The sequence below is a fragment of the Lepisosteus platostomus genome, chromosome 1, assembly GCF_059453375.1.
Source record: "Lepisosteus platostomus isolate fLepPlt1 chromosome 1, fLepPlt1.hap1, whole genome shotgun sequence".
Taxonomy (NCBI): Eukaryota; Metazoa; Chordata; class Actinopteri; order Semionotiformes; family Lepisosteidae; genus Lepisosteus; species Lepisosteus platostomus.
In genome coordinates, this window is record NC_142611.1 from 54,357,425 (window position 1) to 54,378,782 (window position 21,358).

Consider the following 21,358-nt stretch of genomic DNA (forward strand, 5'->3'; position numbering starts at 1 on the left):
CAGCAGGCTTGTATGCGGAAAGTCGCCGCAGGCCAGCAGGAGTGTATGTGGAACGTTTTCGCAGGCCAGCAGGCTTGTATGTGGAAAGCTGCAGAAAGGTACAGTAGGAGAGGAGCTCAACAGCTGGCTTGTTGTGAGTAGAAGTATGCTACTGGGTATCTTACACTCATAAAGGAGAAAAATCTGTGCCAACTCCTGAATGCAATACACTTGTGTTTACTTCTTTATAATGTGCTATTTTCTCTATAGCTTTCTTACCACAAGCGTGTGGGAGTTGCCCTCTGTGGGTTCCCCACACGGGCGGAAGCTGAAAGTAGAGACCCTGCTCAGCTGTTGCCTTGCAAAGGCCTCTCTCTGCTTCCTCCTCCGCCGCTCTGCCCGTCCTGTTGTCACTCAGTGCCTGCGCTGGCCGGGAGCATGGCCCATCGCTGGCTGCTGCTGGCCGCTGTCGCCATGGGACTGTGTGCTCAAGGTAGGAGCCCGGGGTCATGTCTGTGGGAGAGGAGGAGGCCAGTAGAGCTCTCGGGATCAACAGAGAGGACACCGGGTTTAACAGCGGTATCACTCGACACATTTATTCATTTCAAATAAAAAGGCAGGCTCCTGCCTTTAACCTCTCCTCCGAATCTTGGTTGGGGATTGCTCATTTAGTGTCTGTTAAAGCAGGACGTTTTCTTGGTGTTTGAGCTTTTCTAGGTGGACACTTTCTCATTGTATCTTTATAGCAGGGCATTGCAAGGGAAGATCAACGCACAGACCCAAATATAACTAAATAAAACCCATATGGAATAAAACATTAGGATGGGTTGAACTAAAGGAAAACAGCACTTTAGTAAACACAAAATTATTATTTTTATTTGACCAGATCAGTCATTAACATACACAAATGCGTCTTAGTTCTTTGAGTAACTTTGACTGTTGATTATAACTTCAGGCATAATATTCAGCATTTTAACATGAAATCTCAGCTTTCTGATAAAGTGTCTAAAAGACAATGACAAGCACAGAAACAGTAAGAAACTGCAATAATATGGAATACAGTGATCATTTTATATTTAAAAAAGGGAAGAACATTTTTGTCTGTCTTTTGTTCCTTTTCTTTAGAGCTATGAGATCATAGCTATTATGCTATTAGTTTAACAGCTATATAATATCATTTTTGATAATGTTGTAGTGTGTCACTTCAATTCCATAGACACAATTAGTCATTAGTTGCCGTTGGCTTTTTAATCTGAACAGTGGTGTTCAGTTAGGAACATTGGAAGGCTTAGAGGCTTCACTGGGGAACAAATGTGCTGTTTGGTTTAGGATGGGGTTTCAGATGTGTTAGGCATATTTATTCTTGTTTCACTGCTCAACAATTGCTTTGATGTTTTCAGAACAGACTGGCAGGTATATAGAAGAACCGTGGTCATTTGGAGGGCAATAAAAAACGGATCAAATAGGGAGCTGTGTCAGCATGCCTAGGCTGCAAAGGAACAAGTAAAGTTTATTCCATGCTGAAAAGAGAAGAAAAGAAACACAACATTTCAGCTGTGGGGCCTTATTAGGGTGTGACACCTGAAGAAAGCTCCACAATTGAAATGTGTTTTTCTTCTCTTTTCAGCATGGAATAAACCTTTACTTGTTCCAATAAAAAAAATAGAGCCAGGCAACTACAGATCAGTAAGGTTTACTCTTGTTGTACTGTCATTATGAAGATGTTAATTAAAGTAAAATTGGAAGCCAACGTTTATATAGTGCTAACCTCATTAGGGATTGTCAACAATTGTTTTGAAAGTGCTGATCCTGCGTGAAGATTCTAACTTTTCTTATTTGAGCAAGCAAAAGCAGTGATGGACACAAGAAGTTCGTAATGTGATAAATATGGATTTCCATAAAGCAACTGATAAATTCCCACATAAAAACTCAGTCCTGAAGCTGTGGTGTAGGACTTGAAGGTAAGGTATGGAATGGATTGAGAACTGGGTTAATGCCTATAAAACCGTGAATTGTAGTAAAGAAACCTTGCTATCTGAGCTTCTCAAGCTGTTTTCTAATAGAACTTACATTGTGACTTTAGTGCAAACAGCAATATCTTCTGTTTCCAAATCTTTCCCTTCCCCCGTCCATTTCTTGTCTTATCTATCCTGGGAGTCCACCCTGCTATTGCCCCCTGCTGGACCAAACGTGCAGCTCTGTCAGGGACCCTCACTGCAGTTCCTCAATCTCGGGTGTCCCCACTGAGAACCATGCTGTGCTATAAGGGTCCCCATCCGTTCTCCGGCTCCACCTTGTGTCTGGAGTGGACCTCCAGCGTCTTCTCTTGGCAGATTCTCTGTCCACTGCCCCAGCACACACCTTTCCTTCCACAGCTGTGAGAGGAACACCCCCATGAGGCACTGGTGACAACATCTCTTTATTCTTCATCTCTTCCTCCCCATCCCAGTGAGAACAGCTTTCCATCAACAGCCACTTTGCCTGGCCCCTTCTCTCCTCTCTGAATGTCATCAGTCTCATTAAACTGTGCAGACCCTTGCCTTGCTGGCACTTCACTTTTCCTGAGCATCACAGAAAACTAGGTGTCTATGTGTCTGTAATCTACGATCTTACTACCCATTTGGCAGCTCCACTTCTTACAGTTTCCATAAGCAGTCTCTGCCTTGAGCTACAGCCTTCAGCAGTGAGACCACTTAATTTACTACAGACCTCCAGAAAGTGCACTCTTCTACCACTTGCTTGCCAGTTTGGGCAGAGGTTTGTTTCCTTCAGTCTGTCCATGTAGGACATTCATTTAAATCCAGGGATGTATATGTTTGCTGTTCTCTGGACTGATTCCAGAGCAGCATGTTCTCACACTGTGGTGACCACAGTACAGTAATTGTAACACAAACCAGAGGGCACAAGTGGAGACTAAATTAAACTGAGAACAGAAGGTACAGTAGGTATTTACACAAATGTTTGTGGAAGTCTGGAACATGCTAAAGTTAATACCTTGGCTTCTTTAAATAAATAACCAGATGAGATGCAGTAACTACTAACTACCAGATGGGCACTATGGGTCATATGGTCTCCTCGGCTGTCTTACATGTTCTTATGTTCATAGCAATCTGAAGGAGGTCTTACTAGTGCATTGTATAATTTCAACATAACACCCCATTTCACTTTCTATTTACAGACTCAAACAAGACTTCCTTTTCTTACACCTCTCCAGAAGATGACCTCAGGAAGTAACATAAAATATTATTCTCTGAGTGCAGGAAAAAATAGATAAAGCAAGCAGAAAAAAATATAAAGCAAGCAGGAAAAAAAAGTCACACAACCCCCCCCCCCCCCCCCCCCACAAGAACTTGAACGGAGAGGCAGCACGAGGGCTACTGTGTCAAAACACCAAGACCTTGGGACCCTCTCAACATACCCACGGGCACAGCGCCGAACCCAGCCTGCCCCTGCCAGAGGCGCAGACGTAGAGAGGCACCACTTGGTGCTTCAGGAGGAGCTCCGAAGGTCCAAACTGCTGTTGTTCTTGCTATAAATATCAGTCTCTTGTTCATATTTTCTCTGGGGTGGTGAAATGTAAACTGGTCCTGGACTCTGGGTGACTGTACTTGTACAGCATATTCTGTTAAGAGGCAGAATTTCCTCCGGAGTTATAGCAGGAGTGAGAGAGTCTCGGCTCGCTCTCCAGCAATAGTGTGTTGTACTGTAGGTGTTAGGGTCTTTGTGATGATGGGTCACTTGAACCTTGAGCGGTGGTGTCTTTTGGAAGACCAGTGCCGAGTGTTCTTAGTGTGAGTTACTTGTGAAGCTGTCTCATAATAAATAGTAAGGTATGTTACCGAGTGTGGGAAATCGTAACACTTTCTGGAATGAGAAAATGAGAGAGATCAATCAAATTAGCAGAGGTATGGCCATTAAAGGGTGTTGCTTACACTAAGCAATGTTTTTGGTTAATTTACTTTCTATCCATTCCAGTCAGTTTTGTCAGAAAAGGATTTTTAACATTTAACTTCTTTCATCCATAAAAGTGTAAAGTTTCAACATTGAAGTCTTTTTTTTTATGTAGGTGACTGAAACTACACACTATTGTGAGGTCTTAAAAATCTTAAGCATAATGGCCATTGATTTAAATTTCACACATTTTTCTCAATGCCCAAGTATTTTGTTAGCTTTTTTGTTGCTTCACCCCTTTGTCTTAATGAGGGCAGAGAAACATCTACATATAACACTCGGGTCTGAATCTTTATGAGAAAAAAGTAAAAGGTAAAGTATAAAGTAATGGACCCAAAACAGATACCTGCAGAACACCACTGCTTACGTCTGCCCCATTAGATTAATGGTTTCCAACTCTGGTTTTGAGAGATGGCTGTCTCTCTCGGGTTTTTTTTTCAACTGAGCTTTTAATCACTGGTGCTCATCAAAGTCCTTAACTGATCAGTTGGCTTGTTTAAACTTTTGTTGACCTATTTCTCCTATCTGTCCATAGTTAAATGATATCCAACAGTTGTCACAACAACTTCAGGAAGTTGCAGTACAGAACTGTACAGTTTCTCATCAATTCCCTTTTCTCCTTTATAACTGTATATATAGCAATAAATATAATTAATATCCCTACATCCAAGTTTGTCCATGTGATATTGTGGAGTCACGTGTGGGAGCTGCCCTCTGTGGGTTCCCCACACGGGCGGAAGCTGAAAGTAGAGACCCTGCTCAGCTGTTGCCTTGCAAAGGCCTCTCTCTGCTTCCTCCTCCGCCGCTCTGCCCGTCCTGTTGTCACTCAGTGGCTGCGCTGGCCGGGAGCATAGGCCATCGCTGGATGCCGCTGGCCGCTGTCGCCATGGGACTGTGTGCTCAAGGTAGGAGCCTGGGGTCATGTCTGTGGGAGAGGAGGAGGCCCGTAGAGCTCTCGGGATCAACAGGGAAGACACCGGGTTTAACAGCGGTATCACTCGACACATTTATTCATTTCAAATAAAAAGGCAGGCTCCTGCCTTTAACCTCTCCTCCGAATCTTGGTTGGGGATTGCTCATTTAGTGTCTGTTAAAGCAGGACGTTTTCTTGGTGTTTGAGCTTTTCTAGGTGGACACTTTCTCATTGTATCTTTATAGCAGGGCATTGCAAGGGAAGATCAACGCACAGACCCAAATATAACTAAATAAAACCCATATGGAATAAAACATTAGGATGGGTTGAACTTAGGGAAAACAGCAGTTTAGTAAACACAAAATTATTATTTTTATTTGACCAGATCAGTCATTAACATACACAAATGCTTCTTAGTTCTTTGAGTAACTTTGACTGTTGATTATAACTTCAGGCATAAGTGTGTGTTTTAACATGGAATCTTAAAGTGTCTAAAAGACAATGACAAGCACAGAAACAGTAAGAAACAGCAATAATATGGAATACAGTGATCATTTTATATTTAGAAAAGGCAAGAAAAAGGCATTTTTGTCTGTCTTTTGTTCCTTTTCTTTAGAACTATGACATCATAGCTATTATTACTTAAGAGCTACAGTATATAGTATTGTTTTTGATAATATTGTAGAGTGTCACTTCAATTCCATAGACACAATTAGTCATTAGTTGCCGTTGGTTTTTTGATCTGAACAGTGGTGTTCAGTTAGGAACATTGGAAGGCTTAGAGGCTTCACTGGGGAACAAATGTGCTGTTTGGTTTAGGATGGGGTTTCAGATGTGTTAGGCATATTTATTCTTGTTTCACCGCTCAACAATTACTTTGATGTTTTCAGAACAGACTGGCAGGTATATAGAAGAACCGTGGTCATTTGGAGGGCAATAAAAAAACGGATCAAATAGGGAGCTGTGTCAGCATGCCTAGGCTGCAAAGGAACAAGTAAAGTTTATTCCATGCTGAAAAGAGAAGAAAAGAAACACAACATTTCAGCTGTGGAACCTTCTTAGGGTGTGACACCTGAAGAAAGCTCCACAATTGAAACGTGTTTTTCTTCTCTTCAATCTCAGGTGTCCCCACTGAGAACCATGCTGTGCTATAAGGGTCCCCATCCGTTCTCCGGCTCTACCTTGTGTCTGGAGTGGACCTCCAGGGTCTTCTCTTGGCAGATTCTCTGTCCACTGCCCCAGCACACACCTTTCCTTCCACAGCTGTGAAGAGCAGCCCCATGAGGCCCTGGTGACAACATCTCTTTATTCTTCATCTCTTCCTCCCCATCCCAGCGAGAACAGCTTTCCATCAATAGCCACTTTGCCTGGCTCCTTCTCTCCTCTCTGAATGTCATCAGTCTCATTAAACTGTGCAGACCCTTGCCTTGCTGGCTCTTCACTTTTCCTGAGCATCACAGAAAACTAGGTGTCTATGTATCTGTAATCTACAATCTTACTACCCATTTGGCAGCTCCACTTCTTACATTTTCCATAAGCAGTCTCTGCCTTGAACTGCAGCCTTCAGCAGTGAGACCACTTATTTTACTACAGACCTCCAGAAAGTGCACTCTTCTACCACTTGCTTGCCAGTTTGGGCAGAGGTTTGTTTCCTTCAGTCTGTCCATGTAGGACATTCATTTAAATCCAGGGATGTATATGTTTGCTGTTCTCTGGACTGATTCCAGAGCAGCATGTTCTCACACTGTGGTGACCACAGTACAGTAATTGTAACACAAACCAGAGGGCACAAGTGGAGACTAAATTAAACTGAGAACAGGAGGTAGGTATTTACACAAATGTTTGTGAAAGTCTGGAACATGCTATCATTCATGTTTTTGTTACCTTGGCTTCTTTAAATAAATAACCAGATGAGATGCAGTAACTACTAACTACCAGATGGGCACTATGGGTCATATGGTCTCCTCTGCTGTCTAACATGTTCTTATGTTCATAGCAATCTGAAGGAGGTCTTACTAGTGCATTGTATAATTTCAACATAACACCCCATTTCACTTTCTATTTGTCTGACTCAAACAAGACTTCCTTTTCTAATGCCTCTCCAGAAGCTGACCTCAGGAATAACATAAAATATTATTCTCTGAGTGCAGAAAAAATAGATAAAGCAAGCAGAAAAAAATATAAAACAAGCAGGAAAAAAAAGTCCCACAACTGAATGGTTTAAGTGCTTTGAAAAGCCACCTTTAAAGGTGCTATATAAAATAAAGTTTTAGTTTGGGAATGGAGAACATATTCACTATTGATCAGAGAAAGGACGTTAACTGATCTTAGACAGGCAGACAGGAGGACTGGAACTGATGGGGAGAGTCAATGAAGTAATTTTAGGAAACTAGATGAGATGAGAGTATCACATCTGAAATGCATAACATGAAAAAGCCAACACTAATTTCACTTATTTCAAATACAAACACCTGTATCTTTAACTTTTGTTTTCACTGCAATACCGTCTATTTTAAGTATTGTTAAAATATAATAAAATTATATTACTTTCTAACTATGTTGAACTATAGTTTTACTTACTACAAACTCAAAATAAACTGGATTACAGACAGCACTGATTAGTGTGGGCAGTTATCTGGAACTGTGACAGAGTGCTTACACATCCGTGAGGCTGTAAGTATCTTTCGGCACTTTTTGAAGTGTGAACCTGCCTATCTAACAGAGATTGTAAAACAATGTTCTTGTTAGCTTTGTTGAATTGCAGGTGACTTTTTTCCTTCTCCACAGATTGTGGCCCCCAGAGCCAATTTTACACCTGGAATTTTCTCCCCTTAAACAGTTATATCTCTGCAGCAAAACATTAAGTGGTCTTAAAGTGAAGCTCTAACCCCTTGTACATTAAGTGTAAACAATCAAATTTTTGTTATCTCTTACTGTGTCCACAAATATGCAGAAAAAAAAACACAGACAAAATGTATTTTGTTTTGTCTGAAAATGCTTGTAGATGTTTCCCTATGTGTCTCCTAGCTTGGATAAAAAATTGGAAAAAATTGAAATTGCTATAAAAAGCTTCAAAATTTTACACAATATTCTAAATGAAGCCTAACTAGTATGTTGGAGAGTTGTAGCAGAACATCCCTTGATCTTCATTTTTAACATCCATACTTACATGGAGCTTTCAATTCTTCCTTATATTTTCTAGAAGATGTAAATGATGTGATAGCTTAAACACTAGTTTTTTTATCAGTATCCTCTTCTTGCTCAACTTTTCCCATTTTGTATTTCTAGTTTGTTTTTATTATCTGCACGCTAAACACTGCACTTCTCTACATTCAATGTCAAGTGGGGAGCTGCACGAGAACATGTAAAGTTTAATTCCACTCTTCCACTAAGTGCCAAATCAAAGCTATAAAATATGGAGATAAAGGGTCAAAATACAGTACTTCTACAAGTTGTCTTTCAAATATATTGGATTTGGAAAAGTAATTGTCTGGTGAAACATCAAAGAAGTACTTTTTTTCTGGAGTGCAGGTCTTGTCTTTATCTAATTTGTTTTCTTGAAATAGCTTTAAGTGCAGATTCAGCAAATGATCTTTTCCTCTAGCTACTACAGAGGTGCTGATTTTAGAATTTTCCTAATCAGCTCTGAGGTCCCCTCTGAAGAGGGAGAACTCGAGCTGTGGATCAAGACAGCTGGTGTTCTAGCAAGGCTGGGGCTGTGTGCAGCCTGGCTCAGTGAGTGACCCTGTGTCTTCCTGTCTGCAGAGCTCGGTACGTCCAACTGGAATGTGGACCAACCATCCCCAGTGAATGGCTGGCCAGGGGGCTCTGCAGCCCTGTCCTGTAACTTCACACACCCTCCGACCTCGGGCCCCACACGCATCCTCTGGCTGAAAGATAGGCACAACTTGTACCTCCAGCCAGACTCAGGAGAGGTTGGAGTGGTGGTCCTGAACTGCACAGTGAAAACGCTGGGACAGGAGTGCAGTGCAGGAGCTGGCTGGAAGGGACGCGTCTCTCTGGAGGGGGACCTCCAGCAGAGTAACGGAGCCCTGAGATTGAGAGATCTGAGGCTGAGTGACACTGGACCCTATTACTGTCGCCTGGAGTTACTGGAGAACAGCACAAGGGGCTACACCTTTGTCTATCCAAGACTGCTCAACGTCAGCATGGTGGGTGAGTGCCTTCGCGGTCTCCTGAGGTGATTAACGGGAAAAGGGCTTGAGCAGAGCTGGGGCGTAGGGCCGTTCCTCCTGCTGGCGTTTCTGCCACTATTCCTTTCTGTCCCAGATCTCTGCATGAGGACACCAGCCATGACTCTGCTCTCACATCTCCTGTGTGTCAGCTCTGTCTGCAGGTGGCTTCTTTCGCTCTGCTCTGTCGAACTGGATGTCTCTCTCTCCGTCTTCCTTTAGCTGTCTCCTTCTCCCGCTTTCCCACAGAGCCAGTCTCCATTCGGAACCTGTCCTCAAGCGCTGGCAGCTCTGGCGCCGTCCTGCTGATGTGTGTCGCAGGGGGGACCCCTGTGCCCTCCCTCACCCTCTTCAGCCCCACGGGCAGCACTGTTCCCAAGCTGCCCGGCACCTCCCCGGGACAGCTGAGCGCAGTGCTGCACTCTCCTGTGCCCCCTGGTAATTACACCTGTGTGGCAAACAACACAGCTGGCCAGGAAACCCGCACCATCTGGCTGGAGGGAGATACCCCAGAGGCAAGCCATGGGGGTCACTCTGTGTGGGTGTACATACTGGCGCCCCTGTCTGTGCTCGTCGCCATAGCTACCGGCTTGGCACTGTTCCTCTGGAGGAGGAAGGGTGAGTGACTGCACACTCTATGGTCTATTTACCATTAATATCCTCCCCATGTGGGCGATTAATTAATTTTAGTACATAATTGTGAAAATGTCCATCTATTTTCAAACTGCTTCTTCCAGTTCAGGGCCACGGGGGAGCCAGAGCCTATCTCGGCCAGCAACAGGCAAAAGGTGTGGTACACCCTGGATGGGACACCAGTCCATCGCGGGGCAGAAACAGACACACACTGACGCCGGGGCTAATTTCCCCAGACTGTCAGTATGTTTCTGGAGTGTAGGAGGAAACCAGAGCACCTGAAGGAAATCCACACAAACACAGGGAGAACACACAAACTCCATGCAGATAGAGCCCCAGGAATTGAACACAGGCCCCAAGTGCCACGCAGCAATCCTTAACTGCTGCTCCATGCCTCCCTCACTGTCATAACAGCTTTTACTAAATATTCAGTCTTTAAGTTCTACCCCCTGGTCTTAACTAGGTGCATATCAGTTAGTTCCCATTTACACTTTGAGACAAAAAAACAATTTAATCACTGTGTTAGAGGAATTCTCTAGTTTGAAGAATAAACTCTTTTAGTCGTTTGGAAGCATTTTCTAACCACTGAGAATATCCCCTGACTCTTGAGTTGACCTGTTTGTGGAGGTGCTGTTATGTATGAAAAATCTATTATTTATGGAAGGTCTTGGAGTCTGTAGTTCTATTGACTTTAACAGGAATTATTACTTTCAGGGTTTTCAGGGCCTGAAGACTCTCACCCAGTGATGTAAGTGTATTATCACCTCTAAAACCTCTTTTCTTGTCTTATTTCCTTATCAAGTCTTGTTCTTATTGATCATTCATGTAGCTTACAGATGTCTTATTAACAGGTTAAAGTGATTTAAAATCTCGTATTACATTGGCCTACAACTAGTTTCTCATTCACGACATTACATTGACCCACTGTTAGATTGCCATTTTTGCATTTAACAGCGATTTCCAGAAAACACAGAGCAAACTTTACTGAAAAATGTATTGTCCAGTGAAATTAATGCCTAATGTGTTATCCTTAAGGTCTTGTCAAAATGCCGATGTGTTAAGTTCTGCACTGAGCAATGTGGCTCTTGAGATAGCAGAGCCCAGCACTGTCTGAGAGAAGGGAATTCTGGGAGCGCTGCTTCCTGCCTCACTCTCTGGGACACTGCAGGCAGAGCTGAACTGAATTATTCTTTCTTGCTACACAGCAGCAGTTGGTAGAATTTGCTTTGGGTACAGTAAGAGAACATTGATGAAGCAGACGTACAACACATACAACACAATATTAAAAAAAATGCAAATTGAAATGAAAAGACAAGCAAAACGCATTTACAATCAAATGCATACGTAAACATTTACCTTACTGTACATCTGGCAAATGGAATTTTGAAAAAGATGCTCATTGGAGGCTAAAAAGCTAAAGGGAGAGGTCAAATTCTTACGGATATGGGAAAGAAGCTAAGGTTAAAGCAGGGTTGATTTAAAGTGTTTTCCCAAAGGGCTTGATGTGAGCAATCTAAAATAATCTTGTAGGCACAATTGGAGGTATGGCTTGTGTAAAGGGACTGAAATGGAAGGGAGATCTCGGCCTATTATTTTTGAGACTTTGGACACGATCCTCTCCAGTTTTTAGTGTGCACTGGTGCATGTAGGCAGAGCCTGTGCCAGTAGAACACTAGGGTGACTTTGCTATGAGTGTGTGTCACACCCCGAGGCCTGTGTCGCTGAGTGGGAGCACTGGGGTGCGAAGTGTGCTGGGGAGAGGGAGAGCGGTGTGTCTTCAGCGCTGACTTAGGAGTGTCTGCCTGCAGGGGTGAGGAGCACATCTACATGAACACAGTCTGCAATGCTGGACAGCTCAAGAGACCCCAGGGCAGAGGTGAGTGTCAGAGAGAATAAATGATGTAGAGTTTGTATAATTTATGAGACGAGGGCTTTTGTCCAGCCTTGTGATTCATTTACACACTTCCGGATTTGATTTGAATCATGAATTAAATTGAGACAATTTAGGATACTGCTCTGTACAGAAAATGTGTGTGCACTGACTCATTATTTCTGCCCTGTGTGTTTCACAGACCTCATCTATGAAAACACGAAGTGGTGAAGCAAGGATTTGTTCCAGTTCCATGTTCCTCTTCCCAGCTTGAGCCACAGTTTTCAATGTTTTATTTGGTACTGTAGAGTGCTTCCTTTCTCGCTGTATTGTGTGTTTTTGCTGGTGAAGTTTGTTAAAAGAAGCTTCTTGGACGCCCTTCTTCCTGAGCGCCTTCCCAGCTGACATCAATGTTTTCATCTGCATCTGTGTCTTCATCGCAGGTTAAGACCCTCTTTAAACTGACACCCCCAAACCTGTCAAGTTCCTTCAGCTCATAGCACAAAGAAGCAAATTGAAATGCTAACCAAATAGCTTTTGGCTCATTCTCCCGCAGTCTTATAAAAGAAATGTTTTTAATTTATGAGAGAATAAAGTACAGGGCTAACAGTTGCTATTGATGCTATGCAACACTGCATCCCAGAGTGTTCTTTGGTGCTGTGTGGTACTGTAGCATTGGGGCTTTCAGAGTGAGAGCTGCAGCTGTGAGGAGACTCTGGGACACAGGGGCCAGGGGAGAAGAAACACTGTTTAGGAAAGTGAGTCAGACAGGCATGCATTTTCAGAACACACCAGCTCTAGTCAGCCTTGCCTTAGACTGACGTGGCATCTAGGTCATTTCTGCAGCACCTGTTCGCCCACAGTTCACTGCATTTGAAGTGAATCTGTTCCCGTAACATGACTTGAAAATTAAACCCATAGTTTTGAGAAACCTTTGTTGTAACAGAAAGAATAAGGTCTGGATCCCGAGATGAAGTTAAACAGATGAGTTTATTGCATGCAAGGAACAATAGAACCGAAGTCTTGTTTCCCGCAAGAAACAACAAAACCGAAATATTGTTTCAAGTGCCGGTACAAACTTCCAGTTTATATAGGGTTTTCCTACTGCTTCTGATGTCACTCGTTGTTATTATTGTAAAGGGGGGAGGTCACTTGTTTGGCCAGTTTACGGCTTTTTGGCCAAATGGTCAGGGATTAAATCCCCAGGGAGTTTCCTAGCTTGCATCTGGAATCCTTATCAGTTCTACCTTTCCTGCCATAAACTCCTGTTGCTTAGAAGTCTAATCTTCAAGCAGAAATGACTTAATTTAACCCCCATCTTTACATTTTGTATTTTACTTCACCTTCTTCCCCATTAGCTGGATTAATCATACAGTTTGGTCTTTAAATTGATAATTGGATTATTATTGTATGTATCTTAAGAGTAAATCACTTTCTAAAGAAGATCTTGTAACATCGCTTGTAAGTATATTTTTATGGGTAGCATTAAAAACCTAAGTATTTTTTTAATTAAACTACTCACGTGATCCCTCATGTCGGGTTCTCTGTTCTCCTGCTTGTGGTTTTGTCTGTTTAAAAGCGAGCTTATTAGTTCGGGACGTGCTGTGACTCACCATTTGAAATGCTGGAGTGAGGGTTTTATTTGGTATTAAAAGCTCTCCTTGAATGGCCGCACACAGGGAGGGCGCTGATGCCCGGTGCAGCAGTGTCTGTACCTCAGCCCTGCCTCCGTACAGGGCACCTAGAGGCTGTGCCAAGCTGAGGGACAGGCTGATGCCTTCTCTCGGTGCCATTGATCTGTGCAGGGTATGCAGAGAAACAGGAAAGTGTCCTTATTAAAGGTTATTGCTGTATACCATGGTAAAGGTTTGCTAAAGCATTGAAATACCATGAGTTGCTCTGATTCTGGCAAGTGTGGGTATTTTGGGATTAGATTAGCTATTTTGGGAAAGAGTGTTTGCGTAAACCCTAAATATTTCATAAAGTGCAGCAGAAAGTGTACCTGTGTCTCAGCTTCTCTCTGCTGGCAGAGCACAGTCTGGTGCCGGTGTGGCTCTGACTAGCTGACTGTGGGGGCTGAACTCAAAAAGTGGACTGGGTGAGAGGTAGGTTGTCAAAGCTCATCCTGACCCTTTCCACCCTGTTTGAGCTCTTCCTTTCACAGTTTCAAAGGTTTAAAGGCAATGCACATCACACATTATCTGTTTTAAATTAACATCTTTGGATTTACACAAAACCTAGAAAAATTACAAAATGCTGATGTAAGAGATACATGTAGCTAATAAAAAGGTAGGATTTAGACTTAAAGATGTCAGAAGTTAGATGTACAAATTGCTCTATAAGAGACTGAAATTGATGGAACTAAGGCTAAATATGTCAGTATATGAAATCAAATCAAATTTCTACACAATTTCATTACACATCACTTATACCAATTGGGGCCCCGTTTTTTACTGGGAGATTGTATGATCTTTATCACTGATGCAGAACTGAAGGCAACCTGGCAGTGTCATTCTGTCTCCCTCAGGTGCTCCAGTATCACTCTGTTATTTTCTTTAATCAGGCAGTGTACCCAACTGTGATCTTGGTCATAACATATCAGGCCCAACCACAGCCAGGCTCAGCAGTGTATCACAAATCTGTGCAATGTCAGCAGGACTGAGTATCTGTGAGTTATATTTGCTCTTGAATGCCCCCTTCTGCCTCCTCATCACACTGTTCATGACAACATTGGACAAACACAGACATACTAGGCTTTAAGAAACAGCACATAGACAGGGGGCTGAATACTTATGCAAACAGTTATTTTCCGTTTTATATTTCTAATTAATTTAGGTGTGTCTGTAGAATTTTGTTTTCAGTTTGACATTCTAGAACATTTTGTGGCACGCAGTAGGAAGAAAGGAATCTCACATACTTTCTGATTGCATGTTGTAACAGAAAAAAGTCCATGGGGGTGAATACTTTTGATACGCAACGTTTTATATCAAATTTATTCTTATTCAAGTTCTAACATTTATGATGGGATGAATACATGAGCTGTGACTCCTTCAACCCGCCTAGTCATGCACATACATGAACAGATGACTGCAGCACAGGCTGTAGGATGTTGTACTACAGGACTGAGATACAGCATTAGGGCTGTGTAGCACAGGGAGTCAGGCACTTGTATGTACAGTAGTATGATTAAAAGTATGTGAGATACAGGGTTATTGGATTTAAGGTGTAAAGTACACCTTGACAAAGTCATGTTTTAGACTCCCATTGCTCATTTTAATAAAAAAAAACACACATTAAAGAAAATACAGTGTAAGCCGTGAAAATTCTAATGTCGCTCTGATAGGTTAAACAGGAAGGTCTGTGTCAGGAGAGGTGTGGCAGAGACTTCAGCACTGAAGGTACAGTACACAGCCCTGGGCTGCAGCTCTCCTGCCTGGGCTTAGTGCCCCAGCATCCAGAACACCATCAGGATGAGCAGGAAGGCAGCCAGCATGGCGACGTAGACACAGAAGCACAGCCAGTCCGTCGTCTCCATCAGCTCCAGCCGAGCTCTGCGCCGGCTTCCTCTGTGCGTCAGGATCCTGAGCTCCTCGCTCACCTCCCACAGCTCCGCCTCCAGGGCCTGCACTGCGTCTGCCAGCGTGCTCCTGGCCTCCGAGCCCTGCCCCTGCCCCTGCCCCTCTCCCAGCCTGTAGGCCCGCTGCAGATCTGTGGCACACAAACAGACTGTGATTTAGTGACTATAGGGAAGACACCACTGTACCACCCTCCTCTTCCTCCACTGCCCCAAGGAGTGAGAGTCCATCAGGCATGAAGAGGGAAATGTCGGGTACGAGAGTGTCTGTTGATTCTTGGGACTGTACAGTGTTTGTGTGTATTGGGTCTGTGTTCTACACAGCTCCAGGGTGTAATTCAGCATTGTGTCTCTGCTGGAGGAGGAAGAACTCCTGGAGCTGGAAAAATCAGCTTTCTGAAATTGGGTGGGTGGATAGGTGTTACTAGTCTTCATTTGGACAAGAATGCACTGAAACAAAAGCCAAACAAGTGAACATTTGGAACTGATGTCAATGCAAGTATTAAAGGAGAGCAGTGGGAACTGGAGCTGCTCAAGGACGTTCTAGCCTGGGTTGGATGGGAATACTCCTCCGGGAGTGCTATTCCTACACATGAGCAACATTTGAGGGCATGTGGGGCCAAGGGTACTAATGTGATTTTTGATACAAAATAAAATTCCATATTATATTGAAAAGAGCGTATGTATGCTTAAAAATACAGAAAATGTGACTGTGCGCCAATCTATCCTGCTGGAGCTTGAGTAGATTAACCAGTGTCTGCCCTAGGCTGGCGGGAGTGGGAGATGTCTGACAGGAGGGGGCTCTTTTTGAAGAGCGATTACCAATGGCACTGGCCACACAGTGAACATACTGTATGTATCACACTAAAAGAGTGGAGCATGATTGGGACAGGCTTTCCTTGCCTTCAGCAGGAATAGGACAGGATGCGAAGGATGCAACATCGAGCTCTCCCTACCTCTGATGAGCCGGCTCTTGTCTCTGAACTCTGAGTCAAGTGGTGTCTGTGTTTCTGCCCATTTTTTATTTTTCATCCAATCAGGGAAGAATAGGGTAGCGAGGCGTGGCAGAGGTGGGACATGGTGTAGGATGTCAGGTTTCCCCAGGGCCAGCAGGATCATAGATTCGCCCACACTGAGAGACAGGAATGCCAGGCACACTACAAAATACACACCTGCACAGAGAGACTGAGTTACCTTGCTGTGACACAGATATAGTCAACACCGCATCAAATACACAATCACACACAGATACAGAGTCAACACTACACAAAATACTCAATTTCATTCAGCCTTTTATATTGTCTGATATATAGTATACTTTAAATATTTTGATACCCTTACCAGAATTGTAAGAAAAATTGGATTCAGTTTGAAAATCCAGTTGTAAATCCCTTACTTTTTAATAAAAGTGAATCAAACACTACAGACTTGTATAACCTTCTATTTTTACTTTATTGATACACCATCTTCATTACATAATTTTCAATCGTTCATGGGAACCTTTGGAAACTGCCCCCCCATCCTAGTTAGGATACCATGACATGAGGCCGCAAACTAACATTAAATCGGGACAAATCATGTTATATTCTTTACTGAAAGCTTTCAAAACGAGCTTAGTCTTTTCTGATTGCACCCCAAGTTAGTCTGACCAAAACCCAAATTAGTGCTTCATGTGACCCAATCCTGTGGTTCCATTTGAATTGGGATTCAATTTGTTGCTATGTGGCAAGTTCATGTCATTTCTTTTCATGCACACATGGAACTCAGCCTCCTTTAATAAACAGAGGGGCATTTCACTACGTTTTAGAAACCGAGCCTTGATAAAGGACATCCACGTATTCCTCCATTACTAGAAAACTGCCCATTCAGTGTAATTCTTGTGGCAACATTCTGTCTATTCTGAAAAGACAGGGTGTGGGGCTGAAATACCGTGCAGGACACCAGTGAATCACCTGAGAGGCAGAGATCACTGAGACACCACTTAACCCAGTAGAACATCTTTGGATGGTGGGTAGGACACCTGATCTTCTCATGAGACACAAGCACAAAGGGATAGTTTAGAAACACTAATCTACCAGCATGTCTAAGGAAGCTGGGAGGAAACAGAAGCACCTGGAGAAATCCCCTGTAAAAACAAACTACTATTCCCCTGTCTGAAATCAAATTATGCACTTGATATACTTGATATTTATTTTCATGCATGCTTTTTATTATTTCCTAATTAAAAAGTTTTTATGTTGCCAAATAAGTTCTCAGTTCAGTACATCAGGGACATGAATGCAAGTGAAGACCTTGGTGTGATGGTCTCTTCTGAACCCTTCCCTCTCACCTAGTATTGGAGTGTTTTCTCTGAAGGGTGGCAACAGGTCATTGACCAGCACCAGGAAGACCGTGTAGCCCAGCAGCAGGGTGACCTTGAAAGGGATTCGCTCAGCGCTCTCCACGGGGATGGCAAATCCTGCCAGGTCAATCAACATCACAAACCCACTGGGCACGATGAGGTTCACCACGTAGAAGAGAGAGCTGCGGCCCATCTCCACCTGCAGGCACAGAGGGTCGATGAAGAGCAGGAGAAGAAGCAGACGTAGGAGAAGACTTGGATGATGATTTTACAGACACCAGCGACAATGACTCAGATTTTGACAAGCAAGTTGGCACAACAGGGACAGACTTTAGAGATGTCCTTCAAAAACAGATGTCCGGCCTAATCATACATAGACACATGGATTTTGTCATGATTAAACAAGATGGCTGCGCTACTAGATGAGGAACTGAAATAAGATGAAATGCTTCTCGGTCTCTGGTAGTTTACATCCATGTGCTGGGCAGTGCCTTTGGTGTCAGTACCTGGAAAGTGATGCGGGAGTAGCTGTGGCTGCCCTGAGTCTCGCTGAAGCTGTAGGTCCGGATAGACAGTAGCTCCCACTCCCCGTGGCGGATCAACTGTCGACTGGCATTGAGCACCGCGCCTGCAGACCTCTCTGGAACCAGTTCCACATCCTCCACTGCAGGGGAGGCATGGGCTGACACAGACAGCACAGCAATACACACACCCACACCCTGCAGCACAGACACTAGAGCTGGGCACAAATGCAGTATGGAACGTGCGTAGCTCTGCTCATCCCTTGTCAGGATTCAACCATGGGTGCTCACCGTCTCACAGAGTGGACACAGAGCCACTCTTGTCCCTAGACAAGAATGAACTCCACTGCACCAGAACACTAGACTCTTTGTCACAGCAGAATTTTACATTCTCTAGGTTTCAAGGTGATGATGTCACTTCTGTGATACCTCACTGCTCTGAGCCCCATTACACATACAGTAAGTACCTGCTATATCATATTTGATATATGAAGATTGTTACATGATTGTATTTGTGTTGAGGTTTTTTGTCTGGAGTGTACCTGTGTTGATATGTGTATACAGGTGTCCAGGTCATATGTCTGGAGTGTACCTGTGTTGAGATGTGTGCCAGGTGTATATAGGTGTTGAGGTTGTGTGTCTGGGGTGTCTCTGTGTTGACATGTACCCCAGGTGTATACAGGTGTTGAGGTTGTGTGTCTGGAGTGTACCTATGTTGATATGTGCCCCAGGTGTATACAGGTGTTGAGGTTGTGTTTCTGGAGTGTACCTGTGTTGACATGTGCCCAGGTGTATACAGGTGTTGAGGTTGTGTGTCTGGAGTGTACCTGTGTTGAGATGTGCCCCAGGTGTATACAGGTGTTGAAGCTGTGTACCTGTGTGCAGGTAGGGCCCGAAGGTGAGGTTGCAGCGCTGGCTGTCGAAAGGGAAGCGAAACATGGCCAGGTCACAGCGCAGGACCAGCAGCAGCGGCTCAATGCGCTGCACCCATCCAGTGGAGTTCACTGACACAAAGGCGTCAGCCTCCACCCGTCCCACACTCACCCTGCGGCACACACACACAGGACACTGGCTGATAGACTAACTCTAGGACCATTCGTCACTAAGGAACTGCTGTGTTGCAAAGAAGTAAGCTTGTCTTACGCCTCTCGGACAATGATGTCAGGTGTCCACACGCTGGATACAGGGAGGGTGAAATGAGAGAGGCCACTGAATTCTGCAGGGTCCCATGACAGAAACTCATCTTTCCATCTCTATTGTGAGAAAGAATGAAGAAAAGCAGTATCATATATGACAAGGAGAAAGAGTGAATGAACATTAGAACACACAAACTGGAGTGCTACTGAATACACTCAGACCACACTCTGACTCCCTATCTGACCAGTAAGCAGTGTTCTCCCACAGTGGAAACAGGCTCCTGACACAGCCTGACCACAGAATCTGGAGAACACAGGCAGACCTGGCTGCTAGAGACCTGGAGTGAAATAAATTTAGTCTATATTCCACATTATTTCATTTATTTCAAAAGTTCAGTTGTTAATATTGGATTTTATTTTTTAATGTTTTGCTTGTTTCTCGTAGCAGCGTCTGTGACAACACTGTGAAAGCTCATACCAACAACACTTCTGAATTTGTGGTGGGGAGGGCTGAGGGCTGTCAAACTCACCTGGGTGCAGAGCACGTGCAGGCTGACCTTCTCCTCTTTCTCATTCTGGGGAGAAATAGAGAAGAACCAACAGGAAGGGGGTGGGGAGGAGAGGTGTTAGCAAACAGGGGTCTTGAGGAATCTAATGATCTGTTACTGTCAGCAGCGTAAACGAGTCAACAAGCTTGTAGCAATATATATATATATTACCACATCCAGTATAGAATACAACCGCAGGTCAAGCTGCACAGTGAGTGTGGTGTCCCAGTGTCTGACTGGCCTCAGTCTTGGGGAGGAGTGCTGAATGATGGAGCTGATCAGGGAGGCCATGTCTACTGGCCCCTTCTCACCCAGCACACAGGGACCTGGAGAGACAGGAGGTTTAAGCCTTTTGGTACAGGTTGGCATTCCAATCCTTCAATAATATATGGGTTCACATTATGCAGAAATTAATCAAAGACCTTAAGAACATGAGCATTCTGAAAACCACCAAATTCAGATTATGGTGAAAATTCGACTTATATACAAACGTATCATAGACACCAGGGAGAAATTATAATGATGGTGGAATTCCTTTACATAAATTATGCTGCACAATTACCAGTAGGAAAGATAGGATAGAAACAACAGAAATGGGATATGATGTTTTATGATTCTGATTTTGCGAAGTCAGACACAAGCAAAGGAACTTGTTTTGTTTTCTGAACTGACTGATGTTTGTTTTGATGTTTTTTTCTGAACCAGGGAAAATCTGATCATGTTTCTCTATAACAAAAAAAACTTTATTTTATATAGCACCTTTAAAAGTAGCATCTCAAAGCAATACAGTAGGTGTAAAAACAGTTACTGTATAAGGACCACAGTGACAGATTGAGGACAATGGTCACAGGACTACTATGGAAAAGTGATCACAATTTGGTATCATATGACGCTTGTTTTAAAACTTTATAGCTGGTCTAGCAGTATGGCTTGCACTTTCAGAAAATTAGGCTGTGAAGGAAAGATCAAACAGTTAAAGCTGACAGTGTCTTTTTGCACCCAATCTAATGCTCCATTTTTCTCATCATCCACTCTCTTTCTTCATCTCCTGCCTCGCTCTCTGTCGCACATCTCCTTACCTCCGGAAATCAGCCAATAGAAGCTCAGGACCCACAGAAAACCCAGGTCCATTGCTCAGATCCTGAATCCCAGTTCTCCCCCCTCTCCTGCCTGAGACTCAGCTCATCCAGGTCCACTTCTCCAAATTGAATTTCTCCTCTCCCAGCGCAGGGAGTCAGCACCAGAACATAGATGCTCTGCTACCTCTTGGGCCAATCTGTTCTCTAGTTTGAAGCTTGAATCCTCTTCTACAAACAAAAGAGAAGAGAAGGATCTCTTCCCTCTCACCGACAGAATGCTTGCAGGCTACTCTCTGCCACAGACCTTTAAGTGTTGTAAATGAAGGAAGGGAGATTAAGCTTAATTTCAATATTCAAACTCACAGTGGCTCTCACTTGCACAGAGCTCCATTGTCACATGCTATCTGCATGTACAGATAGGACCTGATTTGAATATCAATTTCTCAGTAGCAGTTCCTCTCCGACTCACTTATCCGGTCTGGTCGCTTTTCTGGGACCTAGGACTGCTTGAACAGGGGGAGCAAGTAGAAAGTGTCCTTCCCTGACAGTATCGAACATGTGCAATGCCCACCCGTCAGGAATCGATTCCCTTCTATTTTTCTTGAAACCTTTTGACAAGG

General features: G+C 43.6%; 2 protein-coding genes across 3 annotated transcripts; one reads left to right on the forward strand and one right to left on the reverse strand.

Annotated features, from left to right (window-relative positions):
• LOC148678215 (sialic acid-binding Ig-like lectin 15) lies at positions 1-13,215 on the forward strand. 2 transcript variants are annotated; one of them, XM_088632604.1, is made up of 6 exons: positions 1-472; positions 8,609-9,019; positions 9,286-9,654; positions 10,384-10,417; positions 11,478-11,545; positions 11,742-13,215. In XM_088632604.1, the coding sequence occupies exons 1-6, from the start codon at positions 418-420 to the stop codon at positions 11,768-11,770; spliced, it is 966 nt and encodes a 321-aa protein (XP_088488730.1). In that variant the 5' UTR covers positions 1-417; the 3' UTR covers positions 11,771-13,215. The 2 variants fall into 2 exon arrangements, with proteins under 2 accessions (XP_088488730.1, XP_088488739.1); XM_088632613.1 differs by lacking the exon at positions 1-472 and adding an exon at positions 4,638-4,835.
• Positions 13,216-14,500: 1,285 nt separating this feature from the next.
• On the reverse strand, positions 14,501-21,115 carry LOC148678216 (5-hydroxytryptamine receptor 3A-like). Its single transcript, XM_088632592.1, has 9 exons — positions 20,739-21,115; positions 19,831-19,985; positions 19,642-19,686; positions 19,119-19,228; positions 18,851-19,020; positions 17,961-18,118; positions 17,443-17,653; positions 16,070-16,285; positions 14,501-15,247 (listed from the first exon to the last, which is right to left on the reverse strand). The coding sequence occupies exons 1-9, from the start codon at positions 20,788-20,790 to the stop codon at positions 14,979-14,981; spliced, it is 1,386 nt and encodes a 461-aa protein (XP_088488718.1). The 5' UTR covers positions 20,791-21,115; the 3' UTR covers positions 14,501-14,978.
• Positions 21,116-21,358: the final 243 nt, after the last annotated feature.